The 27,337-nt window shown below is 31.4% G+C and overlaps 1 protein-coding gene across 1 annotated transcript in view; it reads right to left on the bottom strand.

Annotated features, from left to right (window-relative positions):
* Positions 1-27,337, bottom strand: part of LOC118193367 (solute carrier family 12 member 2-like) — a 261,660-nt gene that overhangs the window by 12,446 nt on the left and 221,877 nt on the right. Inside the window, exons 13-20 of the mRNA XM_085810691.1 lie at positions 22,920-23,075; positions 22,724-22,823; positions 13,550-13,661; positions 7,936-8,070; positions 7,424-7,530; positions 3,357-3,553; positions 1,657-1,866; positions 1,455-1,569 (exon numbers count right to left, since the gene is read on the bottom strand). Of these exons, the coding sequence (XP_085666817.1) occupies positions 1,455-1,569; positions 1,657-1,866; positions 3,357-3,553; positions 7,424-7,530; positions 7,936-8,070; positions 13,550-13,661; positions 22,724-22,823; positions 22,920-23,075 (1,132 nt within the window). The remainder of the gene's footprint in view (positions 1-1,454; positions 1,570-1,656; positions 1,867-3,356; positions 3,554-7,423; positions 7,531-7,935; positions 8,071-13,549; positions 13,662-22,723; positions 22,824-22,919; positions 23,076-27,337) is intronic.

The raw sequence follows: 27,337 nt of genomic DNA on the forward strand, positions 1-27,337 counted from the left end.
TTTCAGTAAATAAACAAATCAAATACTGAATCAATAAATGATTGCACAAATTTATCAATTGAGAAACAAACAGGACCATGGTCTTAGTATACTCTTTACATTATATACACTATGGGAACTATGTACTATGGGCATAGTAAGGGGGTAGCCTGTCATAATGAACGACTTTAGAATTTGATGACTTACAGATCTGAACTATGACATTGTTCAGCCTGTTTAGGACAGTGTAAAGGCCATCACAGGGTGGCTGTTTTCCTTTCAGATGAATCGGATTCCATAACCACACCTTGTCACCTTCATTTAATCCACGTCCTGTAGTTCTCGTGTCAGGGCGAGTCTTCTGCTCCGTCATCAAATTGACTTGCTCTCGTGCACAATTGTGCATCACTTCCACCATGCATGGAGAGCTTCGACGAGATCTTGGTACAGGATGCCCGGTACAAGTTGCTGTTTCGAATACGGAGTTGAGTACCCAGTATTGTTTTCTCATAGGACTATAGATTGAAACGTCCCACCAGGTAGGTTTCCTGTTTGACGACTCAATTAATTCACTTATTGGCTTAATGTTGCCATCTTCCAAGTGGTCTTTCCTGACTTTTTCCTCACTCTATCTATTTCAGTCAGATGAAGTTTTAACTTGTTGTGCAACCGGATTAAGCTGCTCGTACTTCACTTCGACCCTGGAATAATATCGGAAGCTTTCTGGGCAGGGTCTTCTTGACAGGGCATATGTTTTCATGTGATCATCTTTTCCCATGATGGATACATATGTCATATTCCCGGCGTATCTGTATCCATCAAGCTATTTGGCTTTCAGGATTCCTGAAATTTAAGATCCAGGTCAACAATGCATGATCCGTGTACAGCAGGAATTTTCTGGCATAAAGATAGTGATGGAAATGTTCTATGGCTTTAACTATGGTAAGCAACTACTTCCTGGTGACAGAGTAATTCCTCTCCTGTTTAGAGAGACAATTGCTCCAGTAGGCCATGACATCTTCTTGACTGTTTATTTTTTGCAGCAAAACAACACCGACACTCTCTGTGCCTGCATTCCTTTTACATATAATAACTTTGTTAATGACATCACAAAACCAGAAAATCTGACTAGATGGCTTCTCATAAAATTTGATTCTTTGTATAAGGTCATTGAATGTAAGGGACTCTTGAATGGCAATCATGATAAATTAAAAAAGTGTTAAGTCTACATACCTACAACTTATTTCCTGGGGAAGGAATCTACATTATCTTGATTTTGGAATTATCAATTCCTGAATTAGCTTTTGATCTATTGTATGAAAATCTTGCCACATGAACAAAGTGCCCATGTGACCAAAGGTGAGAAATTACAAAATGTTTTGAATAACTTAAATTTGATAAAATATCCCCTTGCCCTAACAATATGTTATAATTAATGAATGCAAAAATATGAAGTAAAATTACTAAATACTAACTTGCGCTGCTCCCTGGCAAGTTCATCTTTCTTATTGGCTAAGGAGAAAACTCTCAGTTTGCAACTACTCCACTGAGAATGTGTTGTTAGAAGATAAGGTATCAGCATTGTCAGGCCTTAAAGTAATTAAAGAAATTATAATATTTAACTATTAAAATAAGCAAAAAAAGGCGGGGTTATTTTCTTAGCAATTTAAAACATACCTCCATCATCATACAGCCACCAGACATCAATTGTTCCTTTTTTCTGTTTCCTTTGGAACTGATTCACAGAAGTGAGGACATCTTTTGGAATCGCTTTAGACAGACCTCGTACAACCTGGGTGCTGCTTACACCTTGATTATTTTCTTCTCCTGGATTCTTTCTTTCAGTAGCTGGAGTTGATGGTGGGGAAGATTCACGTGAACTACCAGCTGAACAATAAAAATAATAATACCTTAATACATTTAAAAGAAATATTTAATTATTTTATATTTTCTATCAAAAAGTAACATGTTAATCCACTAAGAGAAATATGATAATATTTGAATGGAAATTCAAAGCAGTTACATCAAATTTATTAAAAATTGTATTTATAAATTTTCATTTCTCCTGGGGAAGAGAGGGACTTCGGATCCATACATGACAGAATTTTTTTTATATTTGGCAAATTAAGACTTCATTTTCTAAATCTGGTAGTTTAGGCACTGAGAAAACAATTACTGCATGTAGCTTCTATAGCTTCTTCCACATAAAATATAAATATGAACCAATCTACTAATTATAACACACTTTATTAAAAAAAAGGCATTATAAAGTTACTTAGTAAGGTTAAGTTAGCGAGCTTAGGCGAAGAAAAGAATATCACATACATTTTTAAAAAATTCTAATAATAAAATAATAATCATTTTAAAATGGCACTGAGCTTCTATTTTGACATTATTTTTAATAGTATCAGTTATATATAATATTTCATACAAAATAAAAGAGTTATAAAAATATTCCTTTTGTTATTTCATAGCTTAGGCAGATGTCACAATATATCTAAAATGTACGTATTAAATGTTGGAAGCAAATGATACAAGTTTGATGTAATTCAGATCTGAATTATTATGATTTTAATGAATTTATAAAAAAATGCCATTAGAACTTGAAATATTTTAATAAGATATATCACATACTGATTCTGAGTATGCTGCTCTTCAGCCCCCTCCCAAGATAAAGCTTGTGTATATAAACATGCATTTAGTTTTCAATTTTAATACTTTAACTGGCTTATGAATATTCCTTGGTATCATTCACTGTAAATAAATTTCTCAGATTACTGAAAAATGATTTACGCATATGAAATGCAGCACACAAGGCAAATTTAAATTATTAAATATCCTTAATACTATTAATAAAAAAAAAATCTGTGGCTATTAAGATGCTAGATCATTAAATGGATCTTTCACTTCTGGATATGAACTTAAATAATAATGAATGAAAAAACTGCATATTCACAAGCATTCACATAATGGCTTACTAATCAAAACTGTCATAAGCAAAACTTTATTGCTAGGCAACTGGACCATATGACAGCAGGGAAAACTGCTGTAAGGATTTTGCTTAAATGCTCTAAATTTTTATAGCTTTCTATCAAGATGGATATAAAGCAATCAATCATAGCAAAACAAGAAAGCAGTAGATTTAAAGATACATTCAAACACATGGAAATTAACCTCTTCTGACACTGGGTATGGCTATTTGAAGGTGTGAATAAAGTTCACTTTCATGCCTTATGACAGTTGTGATGTTTAAACCGTCATGAGAATGCTTCCTTAGTTTCATAAAAATAATTAAAGCAACATAAAAACAAGATAAATTTTTTTTGCCCTCCACAAAGTCCCCAGAAAAATACATGTATTATTATATAATGTCATACCTTGTGATAACTGGGCACTAGATAGATTTCTAGGAAGCCCATCACTTGGTTCAGGTTTTAAAAATGAGGGACGTCTTGCTTTCTTTCCATTTGATACAGGGATTTCTGCTATTTCCTCAATATCATTGAATTCAGAATAATCTAAGCCTTCTTGGAGACGGAGAATTCCTAAAGACAAGTGCTTGTCAAATGATTCACTGCAAATAAGAACATCAAGTTTTTTTTAAAATAAATTTTATTTAATTTTTGATGTCTAATATGATTATTCATAAATTATGGCATGACCTTGATGTACAATAATTTTGTTAAAGAAATTTTTTGGTGGCTTTTATGCATTTTGTGATGCTGATTTTTATTAAAAAATGAGAATTCCCCCCACTAGACCCCATATTTGTATAATAGAAGACAGTTCTGTTTCAAAAGGCATATGGAGTTTCTCAGTTAATCATCTAAAGGTTAAACCAAGGCTGGCAGCTGTGCAACCATCTAGGCATAAGCTTCTACCCCAAATGGAATTCTGAAGAACACTCCGGGAAGTGGTCTGAGAGTCTTCTTCCCCTTTTTAACAGTACCAAATTCTAGAGAGGATTTCAACTATCTGTGTATTTTGAATGCCCCTTTCCTAAACATATCCTATATGCTTACAAACACCCATATCTTCTCTGTGCCCTTCGGTATGGCATTTAGTGATCTCAGTTTATATATATTACAACCAGTCAATCTTCTCTGTGCCCATATCTTCTCTGTGCCCTTCGGTATGGCATTTAGTGATCTCAGTTTATATATATTACAACCAGTCACTATTGCTGCGATGACCATGTTCACTATATCAATTTAGCCCCAAATTAAAAATTCTGCTGAAATACTGACCAAGTTTAAATCAATGGAATTTCTTAAAATTGCACCTTTTATGACAGGCATGGTGCTATTAAAACATTTATTTTTCTTATGAAACAAACTTATCATTTTGAGTTCTGGAATAGTTTATATTACTCTGCAGATTGAAGGCTGTTCTTAAGACTCCTTAAAAAGAAGCTCTTACAAGAGTAAGTTTTATAAAATTTATTTTCTGATGATGCAGACTCATAATTTGAGTTTTTGGGGTACCAGCACTATCCAGAAGAATAAAGGCTTTTCATAGATGCTTCAAGATGATACTTAAAAAGCATTCCTGTTTCATAATAGAAATAACTGCCATACTTTATTATACTGTACACATGAAACTTTTACTCAGAGGTATAAATTGTGAAAAGTAATATATCAGTATTGTTCTGAAGGAGTTAGATCACTCCTTATATATTAAACATTTTTTTTTTTTATGTGTGAGTGAGATAGCAGTGACAAAGAGAAATGTTATTTTAGAAAATATGGATTAAAAGACTATTAACCCCAAGAAAGAAAAATATAACTGAGTGTTTAGTATTGCAAAAAAGTTATTTCTGATTTCACAACAATCTATATTCCATAAAACATTCTTGAAAAAATAAGGAATAGAAATGGAAAGAATTATCATTTTTAAGAAATATCACCCCCCCCAAATAAAAGGGCATTCTTTTAAATCATTAAATAAATTAATTAGCAAGTGATCCTGAACTTTTGAAAGTGCACTGAATAAAGTTGATAAAGCATCATAATTTTTCAAAAGCATACAGAATTACAAAGAATTAATTATTGACTTCTCAGCAATCCTTAAAACATCATACAGAATTATGAAGAACTAATTATTGATTTCTGAAAATTAAAAACTATTAACTTGTAAAATGCAATTTAAGATTAGTTTCTGCAGACTTAAATCTTGACTCTTTTCCAGAGAGCTAACGAATAATAAGTAACAAGCATGTAGAATGTTTGCATCAGAATGTGTACAATGAAAACATATTTTAAAGAAAAACTGAATTCTAAAATTCTAATTTACTACTATTCGGCAACAAAATTGTAATACCAGGGTTAAAATAAAATATTAAAAGAAAAAAAAAAAAAAAAAAAAATCAACTATTGTTTCATTCTAAGGTAATCACAATTCATCATACTTGTTTATAAACAAAAAAATAATATACATATATATAAATTCTGAAACTTAAAATTACTAACTTTGGCTATATCTCCTCCCTGGAATCTAAACCATATCACATAAATAACTAATCACATCTGCATTGCCGTAAAATCTTATCTAATTTGTCATTCAGAATTTCAATAAAAGATTTGTCTCTTATATATAAGCCTTAATGCAAATGCTGAAATTCTACTATGTCTTGCCTTCTAGTGCATGTATAGTGTACGTTTTGCTGTATTATCTATTGTCGAAAAATGCAGTAAGTGTACACAAATGTGTGAAAAATTGCTTTGACTTGACTCTAAAAAAATCATACTGTATAATATTATGCAGTTAAAATATGCAAAATTAGAAACCAAAGAAAAAACGAGCTAATTTATATTCACCTAATAAATGTTTAACTCAGGAAAAATGCAAAACTACTAAATAACTGTTGCTAAAAAACAGTAATTAAATTTTTAAATTAAATTTAAGGCAACAAAATCAAGTCATTTACCTAAAAAGTAAAACAAATAAGAATCTTTCAAGTTAGTTTTTGCATAAATAAATAGTTTTCAAATTGAGGGAAAATTTTATAAAGCAACAAGCCTAAATCTGGGAGATAATTCAAAAAGAAAAGAGCCCAAATTTTTGGAAAAAGAATGAATTAAATAATAAATAGTAATATATATTTTTACCTGTTAGCTTAGCTTACTACCTTTTTTGATTTAGTTATTACTTCTTGATATATATATATATATATGTTACTATGAAAGACCAAAATTGGAGAATGTCGACATTCAACGGTGAATGTCAACATATACCAAATATGTCGGTGAAAGACTGAATATTTCATTATATTCTTGTACATTCGGACCATTACCGGTGTATATTGACAATCCCAGATATACTGTGGTGGAGGTGGAAGAGAAGTCGAGGACAACAGAAGCCAATGTGCCAAATGCCAAAGTCCTTATAAAGCCACGTTTGGCATTAAACAAGAAGAGGCATAGCATCTTTTTTGCCTGGCGAACAAATCGTAAATTTTGAAACCAAAGAGCAACTCGAAGAAATTGTTAATACTTTTGAAACCGAAGAACAGCTTGAAGAAACTGTTAATACTTTTGGAGAAAATCTGAGCAGTGACCATACAAAAAACCACATTCCAAAGAAAAAATTGAAGAGGACCAGCAGCCTACCACATCTTCATATCAAGCCCTGACTGAACAACACAAGTTTATTTCTATGAAAAGACCAGCCGCAAAAGAGAATCTTCTACTGCAAACAACAAACATGCTTAAAAAAAAAAAAAAAAAAAAAAAAAAACCACTCCTGCCCAAATTGGTGATATTCTAAGAATATACCGTACGAATACAAGTTCCTGAAGTCGACCATGGTCGTACAGATGGCCAAGATGTGTTGCCAGTTGTTGGAATAGAAGACTCCGACTTTTATAAACTAGCAAATAAAAATGGCACCTTCAAGCAGCTTATACCCGTCATCAGTTCATAATTTGTAAAGAAAAGTTACTTTCCATAGATAAGATTTCTTCTCAAGAAATATCACTGAGAGAGGCAATTGTAGCTATTTCAAGAAGTGGTGGGCAAGGCTATACATGCTGTCACTGCAAAAGGAAGTGTTCCACAACTAAATGCAGTTGTAAAAGCAAGGGACTTTTGTGCAATTCAAAATGTCATAAAAGCTGCTGCAATATATAAGATTTCAATTACATAATTAAGTTTTTTTTTGTATTATTTTCTTTTCTCATTTAGAATGTACTGTTTGAGTTCAAAAACGTATTTACATGTTCTGTTACTTAAGCTTTTTCGTATTTTGACATATATGGTGTAAATGCAAAAGTACAAACAGGATATTATTTTATTTTCCATGTGCAATTTTGATGATTCAACATATTTTCAAGACTTTAAAACAACCAAGGAAGACATGCCTTTCATTCATAAATCATTTTGAAAATATGCAATTAATGCAGTCAAATACTCACAAAGTAATTTAAAGAAAAATACTAGTTACTTACTGAATTATATTGAAATATTGCTGAACTTCTTCAATATCACACTCTTGCCAATTTGATTTGTAGCCCATGAATACAACATTTGGTCTCATTTTACCTACACCAGTAGCCTAGAAAATCAATAAGATAATTAGTAATAAAAAAACTACAATAATCTATTTCTTTTAATCTATAAAATTATACTTTCACTAAACATTTTAAATGAACTTCTGCTACATTTATCATAACAACACTTTCCCAGTGCTAGACTAGTTTTAACTAAAGAGTAATCAGCAATACTTTCACCTTTATTTGTGCCAGTTTTTTATGCTAAATTACTTTTTTTTTAAACCGCACAGAGTAATTTTTTCAGGTATTTGCATTTAAATAATTTTAATTAATGATAATTAGAAATTTTTTTTTTAAAATTAGGACAAATATTGTCAATTGCTAATTATTTTGCATTAAAATTCACCTAATACCTGTAATAAGGAATGGCAGAATAAAATCAGAGTTAATAATGAATTTTTTATAACCTGCATAAGGGAACGAGCTCCCCTTGAAAAAGATTCATCTTCAACCAAAGTGTAAAATGCTTTGATTTTCCGTTTATGCAGAAATTGATAAGCTTGTCTATTATAAGCATCCCTTACTTTTTGGCTTATTTTATCCTGAAAGAAAAACATATAAATTACACATGTTTATAAATAAAATTTTAAAGCATTGAATTACAGAAACAAAAACATTCACAAATACACATAGAATTTTATTTCCTTAAAATAAATAACTGAAAACAGCTTAAGAAAAAATAGTTCTTGATGTACACATAAATAGAATGACTAAATTTGGCCACAAAATGTGGTCAGTTACTGCCGACTGTTCATGTATGATAGGCATGTATATTATTAATAAAGCTTTTCACATTTTTATTTTCAGAAATGATTCAATGGAGAACTGGAGGCATTTAGAGTTGCAACTGAACAAATTATTGTTACAACAATCCAACTCAAAAATATTGTCATTTTCTTAGACTCCTTTTCAACCATTCAAGTGATTTCTGCACATAATGTCGTGGAATAAAAAAAAAAATATAGAATCTTGCAGAACTCTTTCCCTCCCCATAGTCTTAAAATGGATGACTGTTGTCTTATCACTGGATCCCAGCTCACGTTGGAATAACTGTCAATGAATAGGCCTATAAACTAGCTAAAACTGGAACTGAAATTGTGCAATCAAATAATAGTGGGGTACCATTTCCATCAGTGAGAAGAACAGTAAATAATGCTTTGAGGAAAAAAAAATTTATGTTAACACTAGAATTACGAAAACGAATTGGACATAACTTTTTTAATTCTTTATTTATAACTTTGATATTTTTCTGTTCATTTTAAATGATTATTTTAGACAGTATTATTGTTTATACCTAGAATTACGGCTATCGGTCATTGTAACCGTATCCAGAAAATTATACATTTCTAATACTTTTATGACATTTTTAGCTATTTCCGGTTTGCTGATAGATAAACAGGTGTATTTTTCATAAGGAAGATTGCACATTTCACAGAAGTGAGAAGGAGGGAATAAAAACACACCTGTTTGGAATTTTTAAGTGCCACATGTCTGCACATTTGACTTGTCTTAGAGAGTTTATTTTTCAGTAGACACAAATGTACTTTATTTGCATAGTTTTGTTGTTCTGACCTGTTTATCATGTCACGTAGGAAAGTTGATAGAAAATACCTAACGAGGAAGGGATTTTGAAAGTCTTTCTGATGATAATTCTGCTTCAGAAACTGAACCTGATGAAGAATTTCATTCTAAAACTACATCCAGTTTATCCGGGGAGAACTAGATTGTTCCTACTGAAACAAGTGAATCCGATTCGTCTGATAAAGAATCTTTTCACGAAGCAGAAAAATGCAGTCAATAACTCAAAAAAAAAAACTTAAGTAAAACTTTAGATCAAGATCCCCAACACTGCAAACTCATCCATTTGCCCTTGTTTTGGTTATATTGAATGCTTCCATAGAAAACTACCAGGTTGTTCAATAAGTTCGCAGAACGGAAATGAAGAAACCAATTTTTATTTGTAAAAATGACTTTATTTTTCAACGTAGTTTCCCTCGGTTTCAATATACTTATTCCAATGGTCTTCTAATTTATGGATCTCTTGACTGTAGTGGTTTTTCAGCAGCTCTGCAAAATATCCCCCCAAGGCAGCTATTACCTCTTCGTTTGAAGAAAATCGTTTTCCACGGATATATTGTTTGAGGTGTGGGAAGAGCCAGAAATCGGAGGGAGCTAAATCTGGCGAATAGGCTGGATGTTGCAACAATTCGTACTTCAATTCAGTTATTTTAGCAATGGCTTTTTGAGCTGTGTGCGCAGGTGCGTTATCTTGGTAGAAAATGATTTTCTTCTTCTGTAATTCTGTAATCCGGGTCTTCTTTCACGAATTTTTTCGTCTAATTGATTCAAAAGGTTACAATAATAATCCAAATTAATTGTTTTGCCAGTTTGAAGGTAATCTATAAACAAAATTCCTTTCCCATCCCAAAAAACTGATGCTAACACCTTCTTGGCTGATTTTTGCACACGATCTCGCTTCGGCGCCGAAGAGCCGGGTTCACGCCACTCCTTAGCCTCCTGTTTTGATTCATGATCATGATGGTACACCCAAGTCTCATCTATTGTGATAAATCAACGGATAAAGTCGCTTTTATTCTTCTTAAAACGTTCCAAATGTTGCTGGCAAAGACGCATCCGAATGTGTTTTTGCTCCATCGTTAGAGAATGCGGCACCCATTTTGCACAGTTTTTTTTAACCCAAATTAACACTCAAAATATTGCTCACTGTGCCCAATGAAATGCCTAAAGCCTCTGTTAAATCTCTTTCAGTCAATCGACGGTCTTCCAATACCATATCTTGTATTTTTCCGACGATTTCCGGTGTTGATGCAGTTTTTGGACGTCCCTCTCGCGGATCGTCTTTAAGGCTGGTACGACTACTTTTGAATAAACTAGCCCACTTGCAAACCATTGTTTTTGAAGGAGCAGATTCACCCAACACATTCACCATTTCGGTATGAATTTCCATTGCCTTTAAACCTTTCTTTACAAAGAATTTGATAACTGCACGTTGCTCAATTTTATCCATACCTGAAAAAAGGCACAACACGTTAGATATAAAGGGCGGTTAAACAATGAATAAATTAACAGATTGAAATGAAACTTTTGACATGTTCTTAAGAAAAAACAATATGAAAATGGAGTCGAAGTTTTAGGTCTAATATTGCGAATAGATGGCACTCTGTGAACTTATTGAACAACCTGGTACTTGAAATGTTATAAACTAAGTGAAACTATAACAGTAGATGAACAATTATTTGCCATGAAGACCCAATACTGATTTATTCAGTATATGCCTAAAAAGCCAGACAAGTTTGGCATTAAATTTTGGCTTGCTACTGATGTGTAATCAAAATATGTACTTAACGAATTTCCCTATTTGGAAAAAGATGAAACAAGACCAGCTAGAGAAACAGTTACTGAACATGCAGCTTTTCGTTTGATGGAACTGGTGAAATTAGTAAAAGAAATGAGGAATTCAGGGATAAACTGCATTGGTACAATAAATCGTTCCTCATTCTTTTAAAAATATGAGGGATGAGCTCAATTCTACCAAGATTGCTAAGCATGATAACATAACACTTACATCTTATGAAGGAAAGAAAAATGGAAGTCCTACTCCTGAGTACCATGCATTCAACATAGGAAATTGCATCTGATGAAAATAATACACCGGAAGTGTGAATGTTTACAATTTGACCAAATATGGAGTTGATGTTTTGGACCCGATGGCCAGAAAATACTCAGTGAAGTCCTCATACAGCCGTTGGACAGTTAATTTTTTTTTTTTTTTTAATGTTCTTGACTTGGCCATGATAAATGCATGGGTAATTTACAAGGAAACAATTGAATATAATTTTTGATTTTATTTTGAATATGGCTGAGGAGCTTCAAAAGATATACATTTCATCCAAAATTCACAAACTTTCTCTAACTTATCTTTCCTGTAAACTTTTCTAACGAAAAGAGAATTGGTACTTAGGTCAACCCTTCCTGCATAAACAATGCCAAATAAATGCATGCAGAGGCAACAAAACTTTGAGTACATGTGAGTACCGTATAAAATATGTTTTTGGAACCTGTACAAGCAAAATTAAAAAATTAGTAATCTGTATTCACTGCAAAACCAAGCAATATAAGAACTAATATGTGTAATTTTTAATATATTTATTTCATATTGAAAATTTTTATAAGGCAATTTATTAAATGATAAGAAGTTTAAAAATATCTAGAGGTTTTTTTTTCCCTCTTTTAGCCCTTTGTTATATATTAAATTATCCTTCGATTAATATATTTACTCTGCTTTATTTTCCTCTGTTACATTAAATTATCTTTTGGTTGCATTATTTACTCGGTTTACTTTATTTACTTATTAAACAAGCAAAATATATTTGTTATAAGCATTCATTTTATATAATATTAGCAAAAAGCGAGCCTTTTCTTCTATCTGGAACAAGTGGTCAAAATGACTGCTAAGAAATTAAGAATAAGTAGAAGGATTCGATTTGTAATATCCTGGACTCTCCCAGGCAGCATTCCATTTGCAGTGGCAGCATTCCATTTTAAGACCAGACATGATTGTCTTACTAAACATCTGCACAACATTGGTATATATGATGGTCTCTTGTGCACTTTGTGCAACCAGAATTAAGATGGACAGAGATCAATTGTTAAAATGCTACTCTTTGGAGAAAGAAAATCTTATATAATTAATATTGGCGGGCTAGAGATATGATGCAATTGACATTCAGTGACTAATTCCCTGCACTTTTAATGTAGCTATTGTTATTGTAATGAGGTTAATTAATGTTTTTTCTTTTTGTAATTCTATTTTTTCATGCTCCAGTCTCCTGCATGTTTGAACATAGGCGTCACTGATGTAAAATAAACTGCCTTTGGAACAACAACAACTGGAAATAATAATAAAAAGAAAATCTGAAGGTTTCAGAAATGTTAAGATTTGTTTCAGAGTGTCGTCAGAGTTAAGTTTTGCTGAGTTTGTTAATCAAAAATTCATTAAAGTTTTAAAAAATATGAAATCGATAATAAAACCAATTCCAGTTTTGGGCTTTCAGATGGCCATATTCACAGTAGGATTACGTCATTCTAAATTGGATGGCTCTAGGTACCGTTGTTTTATCACAATGTGAGAAACATACATACATTTATGCAGATTCTTCTTTATTTAATTTCTTCATATATAATACAGGGTGATAGTATTTGGTGGCAACGATTTGAAAAGTGATACAGCCTTTTAAAGTTTTCAATGCAAAATCGCAAAACAAAAACAATAGTTCTTCAGGGACAAAGCCCCTTTGGACTAAAAACTTCAGTAAAGACATATTTATTAATAAAATTGCAATAAAAGTAAAAATTACAAACATTTCAAATTCCCAGTAACAAGGTAGTTTTCTTGCTCTGATAAATTTTCTGGGAAAAGCATGAATAGAAATGATAAAATAAAATGCTTTGTTTAAATCAAAGTATGAAAAAAGAATCTGCATCATTCCACACCAAATCAAACAGCAATATGGTTTAATGATAATAATACACACATGCAAAGCACTGAAAGTTCATATACAACAAAATAATACACGAAAATAATATAACCAGAACAAAAATAAATCATTTAAATTTTTTTAAAAATATATATAACTCTGTTTCAGGTAATTTTGCCCCACATATGAATCTACATGAAAATAAAAAAACTTTATTGCTACAAAAAGTGGAGGTTATTAAATGAAGAAAATCTATACACTAATTTTTTTATTCAGTCTGAATTATGGTAATGGAAAAATATACATGTGATCCAAAGATGTGATATTTGTGTATTTCTCTCTCCTCCTTTTTCTGCAAAGAAATCAAGAAGCGAGAAATACATATGAATACTTTTCACAGCTACTTAATATACTGATTTCCTTTGTTAAAAATACAACCAATTGTCTGTATATATGAACTGGCTGAAAACAAAAAGTGGATGCAATACAGCTGACATATTCTCGTAAGCAAAATAAATCTCACCTTAATTATATGACCACAAACCATCAGACTTATCTTTTTGGTAATATGATATGTAAAGTCAACAAGAGGAGGTCTGCTGCTAGGACATCCAGTTAATACCAGAATTTGAGGCCTGAAAGATTATTTTAAGTGGATTATTTATTGCTTTACAGCTAGCTAAATTCTTTTAAATATCTTCCACAATGAATAAAACCACTAATAACATGTAATATTCAAATACAGCATAAACATTTTCTGATTTTTAACTCATACATCGATTATTAAAAATTTAAGTACAAAATTCTGCCTAGTTCTTTCTAATGAATAAAAAAGTTTGCTTTATTGTGATAAATTTATATCTCTTTCAAAAGTAAATATGTATTTAGAAATTCATGGCATGCTACAGGTTTGCAGAGGGCTGGAGAAAAAAGATCCTCTTATACACATAAAGAGGACATTACATTTAGATTTTGTTTAGAATTTTATATCAAAGCAATTCATGATTTTGAAACAAACAGCATTTTACAATTGCTTAACAAATCAATTGATGTACAGGAAACCCAATGAAGAAAATAAGTTTGACAGAACTCTACTCTGTTTTATTGTAGTAATACAGTTTTCTTATTTGCAAGGAAAAGATCCCTTGATAATTACATTAAAAATTCACTAACTATTCAAAATATCACTAGATTACATATTTAGAAATTGTTTAAAATATGTTTCTAATAGTTAGGCAATAATGTTACAGCTGCAGAAAGAAGACAAAGGAAGCAAAAGTTTTTGTCCATATGATGACTGCACTAGAAGTACACATGCATGAAACATACTTTAAAAATATTTTCTGGTTCATAATTTAGTTTCCAGTTTTTCTCCCACTTAGTTTAAAATAAAACACCAGTTTTACTGAAAGATATTGACAAATTTTTAAAAATTAATTTTTATCTTTCATCTAAACCTCATTATCATGTGTGCTTTAAATATAAATTTTAACACTCTCTATCAAAGAAATTATGGTACACAGTTTAGAACTGAAAAGTTCACCAGTTTGATATGTGTTACACATACAAATGAAAATAATCAAATGTAAGAAGCAAGCAAGCAAACAAACAAACAAACAAAAAAAAAAAAAAAAAAAAAAAAACTGTACCTTAACCCTTTTCTGAGGTTGGACTGATTGGAGAGATTTTTTCCTCCCTATAACTTTTGAACTTGGAATCTGCCACTGGCAGTAAACAACAACAACATTAAACGTTTTGTGCGTTACCTTTATTATTTATTAAATATCATGTTCTTCGCACTCCTGTTGCAATTGCTCGCTTTGAAATCACTAAGTTTCTTAATCAAAAACTCACAAATGCTTTACAAAATATGAAATAGATAATAAAACACATTCCAAATTTGGGCTTCCAGATGCCCATATTCGGGTGGAGACGTATGGTATTCAAAATTTGATGGCTCTAGGTACTGTTATTTTATCACAATGCAAGAAACATACATACATTAATTAGCATTAAATTGTAAAATTTATTGAAACATAATATTTTACACTTATAACAGTCTATTATATTTTAAAGAAGATGAGTGACTTTAACTGTTAGCTTTATACTGAACCTTTCTTTTATGCCTTATTTCATCATGTACTTGCTGTTGAAAGGTAGCTGCTCCATGTCTGAACCAGTTAGTCTCGTAACTTTGTGTAAATTTCTACAGTTGTAACCCAGTTAATATAAAGTTCCAATAAGCCATTGAAGCACCAGAAGTGATACATTGTTTTGTATTATTTTAAGTCTGATTAGTTGTAAGGAATAAAGTTTTATGTTAATTTTTACATTTTTTTGTGTTGTATCTCACATCCACAATAAGGATTAAGGAAAGGCTGTAACTCAATATGTAGAGATAACTTTTAAAGATAAGCAGTTAATTACAAATAATTAAATTATGCATTAAGTATCCTTTAATTATAAGATTTACATGGTTATAGTTACATTCTTTTTTTATTTCTAAAAAATATCAATTAAAAATGCACAAAGCACTAAGAGCATTTTACACCAGTTATAATTTATTTCATGCATCAAAAACTACAACAAAACAACAAAATACTTATGTATCTTTTTAATTTGAAAATTTTCCAGAGTCCATATTTTAGTTACTTTATATCAGCTTCACTCTCTTTAGCATCTTTTCTAAGTTTATTTGTTTCAAAAAATTAATTCAATATTTCTACTAGTCTCTGCTTCATCTCCTAATTTGTTAATGCTCCAATAATGCCTTTCTGAAGAATAACTTTCCATCTTTTATAAAATCTATTTCTTCTTCAGTGAGTTTCCCTTTCACTTTAGAATTTTCTGATTTAATTAAAGATCTCTGTTACTCTAAAGAACTGAAGAATGTCTAGAAAAAACTGTTAATTTTATTTCTTTAATAATATAAGTATTAAAAATAAATATGAAATGATAAAATGTCAGGGCTGGTGCAGGGCCAATGTGGCAGAAATTTTAGAATTTAGTGAACCACCAATCAACAAAATCTACGGATGCAATAAAATAAAAATTTTAACAATTTAGGGCAGGCACTGAGTTTTATGTATGGTGCACTGAGACATTTAATATCAATCTTTTAATAAATTGTTGGTTTTAATTTTCATTAATTGCTTCAATACTTGTGTCTAGTGAAAAGATAAGAAAATAATGGGAAGATAAACATGTTAAGAAAAAGACTTATGGGATTAAAAGGAGAAAATTCAAATAATTTTGTTTTCACTTTCTTCCAAAAATTCTTCAAAAGATAAGAAATTCATCATATTTTTCAATGGAACAGAGTGTATTATGTGTTCATACCATGAAGACATTTTACATTGCATCACATTTTTCTGGAATTGTAGATCTATAAATCTTGCCTTTAAATTCTTTGAAACCTTCCAAGATGCTAGATCTAAAATTGCTATCAACACTGGAAGAGCAAAAAGCTAGAAGATTTTTTTGGGGGGTAGGGGGAGAGGGGAAAGATTTTGCAAAGAAAAGTGTAAAGTGAATTCTCAAGAGAAAATTGAGATAGACATTTGATTATCACATGTGAAAAACTTTTATCATGAAAAAATAAAAGACAAATGAAATTAATTTAAAAATAATTACAATAGCCTTTTTTGCCTTTTGGGAATTATGCTTTATATTTAAAGCTTTTTTTTATTTTTTTAATATAAAAATATTCTCAAGTCACAGAAATGAAAAGTAATCTCATTTTAAAATAGAGCAGAAGAAAACAAAAATTCTATATTTCAACATTATTTCTTAAATATGTTTAATGTATTATCATTGTTTTTATGATATTTATCAATGTATGTTTGAAAAAAAAAATTATCCAAACATTCTCAAATCTTTGAATAAAACACTTTGTACACAAACTGATCTTGTGTCTTGATCAAAATGTTGTTCAGTTACCATATTTGGCACTGCATAATAAAAAAAAACTCGTATTTCTCTCTCTATCTCTATATATATATAAAAGAGAGAGAGGGAGTAACTTCGAAATGCTTAAATTTCAAATGAGGCACTGCCTCGTGCCTAAAACTCAAATATCCACTGTATATATATTAAGTAATAGTAAAGAATTAAAAAATTAACCCATCAAATACATTTGTTAATGTATTACCAAAAAACATTCCTCCAAAACGTTAATTCACACTCAAAATGGCAGTGATTTAAAAAAAAAAAAAAAAAAGAGATGAGTGAAATTAAGGTCTTTTTGCTAATTTTGATCAAAGTTAATGACTTTTAAGGACCAAAAATCCTTTCTAAAAAACCTAAGGACTTTAAAGTACCATTTGAATCACATACATAAAAGCATTCGTTTAATTGATAATTTATAAACAATAAGACATTACCAACATTACATAAAGTAATAAAACACACTGCACAGTATAATGCATAAAAACAACCCCACAATGAAAAAATGCAGTACTAGTGTTCAAAATAATGTACTGTGTCAAGGGATTATACATATAAAAAGTTCTTCTCTAGAATATTCATGAATACTTGAGACCCTTACCATAGTGTTTGCACTCATCCAGCACAACTGTGAGTTAGGGTATATGCATATGCAAAGAGTAAAATACAACCTAAAAAATGTATGCAAGATTCCATACATACCATTTTCATCTCCCACTTGGTTATGCTAGTGCAAAATGTGCAGAGAAGTGCTCATGTCTGTTTGCTATGAGAAGACTACACTGGAGATGTTAGAGTTGTATTTTATTTTACACTTGTTTTCACTTGATATGTTTTTCTTTTGAAACTTAAAAGACGGTTTTTTGCTTCTTCTTCTTCTTCTTTTTTTTTTTTTTTTTACTGTAAACTATAGCTACTAACCAACAGGTTAATTATCAAGTACAGTTAAAAAATTCTTCATCAGAGTTTGATAAAATTGAAAACAGAAAGATATGGGAAAGTGGAGATTAGAAAATCTATAATATAATACTGTTAACTATGTATGTCATCAGTCAATGGTAAAGCTTTGTTTTACCACTCTGCAAAACTTTAGATATTTATGTTTCAAATGTATTCAGAAAATTCGACAATATAGGAAAAAAGAAGTGTGTTGCAGCTCACAATATATTTATGTTTCAAATTTAATAAACAAACTTAGTGATTTAAAAACAATGTGTTGCCACTGCCTGAATTAAAATATTTTGATCTTTCACAGAGCAGCATTTTGTCATTCAGCCAAGCATGGCATACTTCTCTTACAGATTTATTCGGTTACTCATTAATAAACTAAAGAATTTAAAAGCAACAGACAAAGATTCATTTCAATTATTATTAATTACTAACTAGGCCTGTGAAATAATATTAGCTGGATTCATTAAAATCATCTCTCTCTCTCTCTCTATATATATATATATGGTATAATAAAAGCAAGGAAAGACCGGAACACTGTCGATGCGTACATAGATTTATATTGAAGAACTCTGATTGCGTAGTACAGTCAAAAGTCGTTAATCCGGACTCCTTGGGACTTCGGCGATTCCGGATTATAGATCATCAGTTTAAATCTGGTAATATGGCATGCAGAAATCATAAAATTAAAAATATGAAACTATAAGGATAGTACTGTAGTAGTATTAACTTCCAAATAATTGCGCGCCGCAGCGTTTCTCCCCCCACTCCGCGCTGCGGGGCAGCGTGAAATTGATAAACAGATTTCGGAATGGTTAGATAATCAAAGGATATATACTTTATCCATTTTTTGCAGCAATTCATTTTCTGTTTAATGGACTTCGAAATATACTTTCGCTTTGTAGATCCTTTACATATTAGTAAATATATATCGAAAATTCTATTTGACATAATCGAAAGTTCAAGCTTACTTTTATAAAATTGCTCTAACAGTCTGCAAAAAATAATAAGCCGGATCCAATTCAAACATTAAGGAACAACGCAATCTGCAACATTAACTGAATTAGATAATTTTAGCTTAGCTTATACCGTCCGTTATACATTAAACGCACAAGCGTAAACATATTATGCGCATGTGCACACGCATATTCGCAGCCTTACGCGCATGCATCAACGCGACGCATGCGCAGAAAGTTTGTAGCTTTGAGGTCCAGATTATAGATCATTCCGGATTATGGGTGTCCGAATTAACGACTTTTAACTGTATGCTAATATGTTGACTTCATAGTATCTAAAAAACTTGGCAGTCGAGGCAGTTTTAATACCATTTTTATTTGCAAATGACTTTCGTGGCCACAATCACTTGGCACTTTAGACGTGCCTATTCACAGAACATTTACATTTTTCATATTACTGTGATAGCAAGGAAGATAGCGAAATTACATCCTAGCTAAACAGAGAGCGAAGTTGAAGTGCGCAGTTGTCCAATATGTAAGCAGAAAAAGAGAAAGGTTTTGGTTTGGTTTAAAAAGTTTCAGTTTCCAATTATTACTTCATCAGTGCTGCACAGGCCATGCAAAAAGGAAAGATCTAGAAACGACGCAGTCGAGAGGGGTTATTACGAGAGAGAGAATTACCGTATTTGACGGCATATAAGACGCACTTTTTTTCCTAAATTTGGTCTAAAAAAAGTTACCTGCGTATTATATGTGAAGGACACAGGTTAACTTTCGATACCGAATGCTATTTTCAGCCCGGATAAAGGTCTAGACACACATAATCTTTTCTACATCTGCCATAATTATTTTGCGCATGAGTGAAATATCTGTCTCCAAAAAGCACCAAAGCTTGAAGCTGATGTCGAAGTTCGAACAGGTTTGATGGTTACATTATGTCTATGGAGCCTTTCTTTCTTTACATAGACTTTCTTTGACTCAGCCGACACACGTGTCGGTATCGGTGCTTAAAACTATTTGCTTAAAAAACATAACCTGGAAAATATGACTACAGAAAACAAGAGATTAAGCTATACAATTCAGTATAAACTAGGAGTGTTAAATTACGCCAAAGTGCATAGAAACAGAGCAGCAGCAAGGCATTTCGGGCCACTGCCTACCGAAAAAATGATACGTACTTGGCGACTGCAGGAAGATCAACTGAAGACTGCTAAAAAACAAAAACATAACCTTCGAAGCTCAGCTCCATCTTGGCCTGAACTTGAAAATGCCGTAAAAATGTGGGTGATAGATAAGAGGAAATCTGGGATAAGTGTTTTGACCAAAATGATAATCAATGAGGCCAAAGGATTTTCAGAAAAACATGGGAATCAGAACTTTTCAGGGTCTGAGGCTTCAGGTTCTTGAAAAGGGCAGGCTTATCAATGCGCACAAAAACAAATATTGCACAGAAAATGCATGCAAGAAAACTTCTTTTGAGCTTGGTCAAATAGGAAATATGGATGAAATTCCACTCACATTTGATGTACCATCAAACAAGACTGTGAGTAATATAGGGTCTAAATCAATAACCTTAAAAACCACAGGTCATGAAAAAACCTGATATACAGTAGTTCTAACATGTTGTGCTAATGGCACAAAACTACCGCCGTTTTTCATATTCAAAAGAAAAACTTCCAACGGGTGTAATTGTTCATGTTCATCCACAAGGCTGGATGGACGAAGCTGGAATGAAACTATGGTTATTGAACATATGGGTGAGGCGACCTGATGGACTCTTAAGGAAACCCGCTCTTTTGGTTTTGGATCAGTTTAGCACCCATAGAACTGAAACCATAAAGAATAAAGTGAAAGAATTAAAAATCCAGATAGCTGTCATTCCTGGTGGACTGACTAGCCAATTGCAACCTTTAGATGTATCGGTGAATAAGCCATTTAAGGAAAAAGTGCAAGAACAATGGAACAAGTGGATAGCCACATCACGCCCTCATACCCTCAGGTAGAATGAAGCGGCCCTCTATTTCACAAGTGTGCGAGTGAGTAAAAAGATCTTGGGAGGACGTAAAGGTTGAAGTAATTGTTAAGTCCTTTCAGAAGTGCGGAATCAGTAATGCTCTTGACGGAACAGAAGACGATGCATTATTCGAAGAAGGTGATACTAGCGATGACGGAAACAGTAGTGATGACGATATTCTCTTTTTTGATGATGATGATAGTGAAAAGGATTTTTATGGTTTTGAAAGTGATTAAAGTCTAATTTCATGATAGGCAACATTTTCCTTGAATCTGTGTCTTTTGTTGTTTCTGCTTTATTTTGTATTATGTTTGATTGCTTGCCGTTCATTCATTTATTCATTATTGAAATTTACATATCATGTTCAAAATATCTTGCCGTTTGTTAATTTACCTTAATAAAAATATGTTTGGTAATTGCATTCAATGACTGTTTATTTGGTTTTTACGAAACGTGAGAACTAAAAGAAACCACATTTTAAGTTATTGTGGTATGAACGTGGACTATTGAAACATTTTTCCCTTGTGTGTCGCCTTCTAAATAAGGGTGAGTCTTATATGCTGTCAAATACGGTAAAGAGTTACCCGTTAGTTTAAATTATAATTTTGATTTACATATTTTTTATCTTGCATATATATATATATATATAGAGAGAGAGAGAGAGAGAGAGAACCCATTGGTTTGTTCGTGTGCATGTTAATGTATAAAAGTCTACAATTTTATTCCAATCTTGATGAAATTCTACATACTTGACCTTCAAAACAAAAAGGTCAGTGTCTGCATAAGATGGAAATAAACCACTCCATGGGGACCACACTCAAAGCAGTTGTATTAGAATGTTATGCTCATGTGACCCATCTCAGGTTCATACTGCTGTTGTTACATTCCCACTGCTGCAAATTGAACTGAATTGAAGCTGAAGTAAAGTGAGGCTGATGTTGCAAAATGGACATCAGCCATCAGCTTCTAAAATATATGAGTAGTTACTGATAAACTACAGGAGAAAACGTTTGCTGCTGTGTCTGTCCTAATCCAATAAAGTATCTTCATGTTTTCCAAATAACTTTTTATTTCATGAACTTTACAAAGCATCCAGCATGAGGTAGATGTGAAACATCTGCTATCAGTTCTTACAAAAACTGTCAGATGAGGTCATGTTCATTTACTCTTTAGAACAGGGTAGAATTTTAAAGCAGAATTTAAGAATCTATCAGTTTTTCATGAATATTTCAAAAAACAGTGAAGAAATCTGGCAATGTGACACTGATTACTCAAAAGCTCATTTCTGAAAACAGACATAGTGCCAATACCAAAACGAATTCTTAATAAAACCATCACATGGTATCGTGTTAGTTCTACATTGTTCTAGAGTTTTTATTCAAGCTTGGTAAAAATTTGCACAATTCACCTTGAATCAAAACAAGCAGAAAATCATTGCCTACTTGAGATTTCATATTTAAAAAAAGCCACCACCATTCCCCTAAATCTCTTCACTCTCTGTAAAGCCCAGGCAATGCTGACTAATCAGTCTAATACATATGTTGCTGACACAGAGGTACATACTGCAAAATATTTTATTTTGAAACATAGATCTTTTAATAAATATATAGAATTTAGAGTGTATAAATTTAAGATGCTAAACAAAATGCAATTAGTATGCTTGAGACTCAAATCATGAACATTATGATACAGATACTTAAATAGTTGATGAGTAATTAAAACTAGCTAGTACTGTGTGTGGATTTGGGCCTGGTAAATAATTAAGACTTATACACAGTATAATTTTATAATGTTATAAACAGTATAATATTATTTAAAAGCAATAATAAGGTACCTGTAATTTTTAACATGCTCATGTACTTGATTTAGCCTCAAAGCTGAACTTAAAGCTGTTTTGTATGTTTGAGCTTGAGTTGATGATCCCCAGTTTACATCTAAATAAGAGAACAAAACGTAAGAATAAATTATCAATTGTTAACCTAATGCAATGAAAATAAGTTTAAGCAAGGAAAAAAGTACAAAATCCATACCAGGTTTCCTGTGGTAAATATAAATATATAATCCCAGAACTAAAGCAAAGGTAAGCAAAGCAGTCCACCAATTCATTATAAACATCACTGAAAGGCACAAGATGGCTCCAAGTAAACTTAACCACAGATTATAATATTTGAATGATGGACGAAATCCTAGAGGGGAAAAAATAATGAAACTGTTTTTTTAGTAAAAATTGGACTTATATTTACATTGCATACAAAAATAATTAGGGTATCAAACTTAAGAACATACATATTGATGGGCATAATTTCTGCATTCATGAATTTTTTATGACTGAATTTTTGCTTTCATGCTTCTTGATTACCTGTCCTATTTTTATAGAAGAGAATTTATGACTGACAAAGTATATTCTCACAAATACTATTACATTATTTTATTGCTTTTTTATTTGGAAAAATAAACATAGTATGACAAATGAATTACAGGATTTACACGTTTCATAAATAAACACATAAGAAAGGAGGAGAAGAAAGAGAAGTTCTAATATGTTGAGCAAATTCAATATTCAAGAGATTATGTATTTAAGAGAAGAAAATTCAATATTTGAGAAAATCTGCTATAAAATGCATGAAATCAATAAAAATAAACCTTTGATTTGGTAAATGAAATTAACTCTTGAATTTAAAATATACTTTTATATCATCATAGAATCAGATGCTTTTTATGCTTATAAAATAAAATAAATATTAAAAAATAATTATTGGATGAAAAAAAGATACTTTAACACTTTAATGTACTATGGTACCTCAGTATACATACACTCGGAAATAAGTCCAACCCGATATATGTCCCATAAGGATGTAAAAATGTTTTGTTTGATACGGGATTAGCTTGGAATACCATTTGAGTTCGTTGAGTCACAAATGTAAGCATTGTCTATTTACCTCTTTTGAGAAAAATCCTACAATTGCCCAAGAGCATTAGTATGGCTTTTGCTTCCATTCAGTAAACAATCTGCATTATAACTTTGAATTTTTAAGTGATGTATGTTTTTGCATAACCTTTTTTTATAAATTAAGTAAATAATGAGTTTTAAGAAAGTTAACGAAAAGAATCAAGAGGAGAAGAGAATGGTTAGAATCACCATGGATGCGAAAAAGAGACTGTTGAAAAGTATGAAGATGGTGTGCATATCAAGAACTTGGCTACAGCATACTGAAACTGAGAATGATGATACCTAAAACTATGAAAAACAAAGATGCTATTAAATTCTCTAACACACAAAAGGGGGTGAAACTGATTACCAAAGAAAGACATTGAAATATTTTGAGGAATGGCTTTTGATCTGAGCAACAGAAAAATATTTATGTACAATATTTCATTTTACAGTATATACATTTACTGCATTTATATTTTAGTACTAAACAATGTTATGAAAATAACAATAGGATTTTTTATAAGAACTGAATAATTATTTTCCCTTTGTTATTTACTGGTAAAGTTTGCTTAGTACATGTTCAGTTTGGTACAAGTCCAAGGATCTGCAATGGATTAATAACATATACTGAGGTACCACTGTAATACTTATTCCCCCCTTCCAATTAGATATAGCAGGTATAGGCAGATTGACTGTAAAACAATGTTACGTTTGTTCATGCTGGTTTGATGATATTTTCTGTAAGTCGAACATTCACATCACATCACATTCTATACAAGCATAATTTTTGTAAATATGTTTTAACGTTTTATACTTTATCATTAGCCTCTAACCAAACTCACAAAGCTGGCCACTCCTGACTTACAAAAATACAATACAAAGTCTGTAATCCAGACTCGTCGGGGCTTCGGAGGATCCGGATTAGGGGTTTTTCCAGATTATAGATCATCAATTTAAATCTGGTAAGAAATGCAGAAATTACACAATTAAAAATATGAAACCGTAATTTATGAAATAAAAAGCAATTATGATCTAAAGGCTACCAAAAAAAATTATTTGCTTACTTTATTAAACATTTCTTTCAATGTAAGTTGCTTTTTTGTTCTAATATTTTCTATTTAATTCTGTAGACAGACAATTTCTTATTCACTTACAAAGTTTCATTGTTCAAGTCCTGTAATCGTTGTATTGTGAATTCTAATTAACTTTCAATCGAAATTTTTTCGTTTTCAATAATCTCTCTATCACTTTCTTCACTATGGGAAGTGGTATTTTCTAGATCTAGAACCATACTTTCGCCATCTGTTAATTGATTGATGGTTGGGGCATTGTCCTCGCAATGAAAAACTTCTGTTATATAGTACAAAGTCTGTAATCTGGACGTTCGTTACCTGGAATGATCCATAATCCGGACCTCAAAGCCACAAACTTACACATGCATGTAAAGCCAGTAAAGTGTTTACACATGTGCGCTTCCGATAGTGAAGAAAGTGACAGAGAGGTTATTGAAAATGAAAAAATTTCGAATAACAAGTTAGTCAATATTCTCGACACAGCAATTACAGGATTTGAACAGTGGAACTTTGTAACTGAACAAGAAATTATGTCTGTTTATAGAACAGAGAATTAAACAGAAAGTATTAGCACAAAAAACGAAGCAACTTAAACTTACATTGATATAAATGTTTAATAAAGAAACAAATAAATATTAAGCTTTTTTTTGTAAATTTTGATACCCTTTACATCATAATTACTCTTTATTTCATAAATTATGGTTTCATATTTTTAATTGTATAATTTCTGCATGCCATCTTACCAGATTTAAATTGATGATCTATAATCCGGAAAAAAACCTAATCCGGAATTCACGAAGTCTCGACAAGTCCGGATTACGGACTTTGTACTGTATCATCTTCAGGTAAAAGGTATTACGCATGCGCGTTTAATGTATAACGGACGATATAAGCTAAGCTAAAATTATCTATTTCAGTTAATGTTGCAGATTGCGTTTTTCCTTAATCTTCGAATTGGATCCGGCTTATTATTTTTTGCAGACTGTTAGAGCAGTTTTATAAAAGTAAGCTTGAACTTTCGATTATGTCAAATAGAATTTCCGATGCTGGATACTGCCAAAGGATCTACAAAACGAAAGAATGTTTCAATGTCCATCAAACAGGGGTGTTTGTGGGACCCCAAAAAATCCCCTGAAACTTTTATGGACTTACTACTGACATTTTGGAGTTTCGAGAATGAAAAATTACAATTATGAAGTATTGAATGACTTAATTATAAAAGTTCAATGAATTACTTTTTTTGCAAAATTAATAACCATAAATTTTCAAACATATAAACTACTACATTTTATGTAAATATTTTAAATTACATTACCTGAATTAATTCTTTAAAAAAAAATTATCTAATTTCTGCTGCTTTTTTTTATTTTCTGATGTTTGTGGGTTTGTCTTTATTTTGTGGTGAACTTCATAATTGCACGAAGGTTGACTTTTATTTTCCTCATTTACAGTTGAAGAAATTTCCTCGAGAACTGCACATGCAGAGATAGAAGCAGTTTGCTTTTCTGCTAATGTAGAAGGTTTTTCAGAGACTTTTATAGGTGACTCATCTGAAATACATGTTTTTAAGTCCTCTTGATATGTTTTCCAACTTCTGTTCATATTCAGTAAGAGATCTTTGTGAATTGGATCAGTCATTGGATTTTTTGAGCTATATTTTTCACATGAGGTTTCTTTAGAAGCCATTAAATCATATTTAATAGTCTGCACTGCATCTAGGGAATCAATCTTAAGAGAGGTTCTATAGTCAGTGACAAGTGTATCCATTAAGTTGAATGCACTTTCCACTAATGGGCCATGGAAGCAGCTAAGGCAGGCTTTGACCAGTTTAGCCAATGTAGGATACTTATAATCATTTGTGAAATCAACTTTTAAATTAAAAACTTTAGACCAATATTTATCAATTGTACACTTTACTTGATTTCCACTTTCATCAGATGTGTAGAGCATTTCTTTGGTGATATCAATGTCACTCTGGTATAATCTTATTTCAGCTTCTACTTTTGACTTTTCATTATCACTAAAAATATGGGAAATAAAAGATGATAATTTTTCAAAAGTTAATATTGTACTGGTTTTAGCTCTGGATCTAATGCAGTAAAACTAATTAGATATGAATTTTTAAGGGGTAATTTTTGTTTCATATGCTGTGCTGTATTAGTATAAGCTTTCATCAGAGAAATTTGGAATTCTTTTGCTATTGGATGATTTTTTGATAATTTCTTCAGGAGAGTGGAAGCTTCTGCACCAGTAAATATTACTTTGCTAGGTAGATGGAATTCTGGATTTGTGACATCATCCTTTAATAAATCATTATAAGATGTGCACTCTATATTTTCTGGCTTCATAAAAAAAGAGAAAAATTTTGCCATCAATTTATAAATACTGGAATGTATTAAATGAAGCATTGGTTTTTTTTTTTTTTTTTTTTTTGTTTCAAATA

This window comes from Stegodyphus dumicola, chromosome 2 (genome assembly GCF_044657685.1).
Source record: "Stegodyphus dumicola isolate Sdum_Otavi_A_Nest chromosome 2, ASM4465768v1".
Lineage (NCBI taxonomy): Eukaryota > Metazoa > Arthropoda > Arachnida > Araneae > Eresidae > Stegodyphus > Stegodyphus dumicola.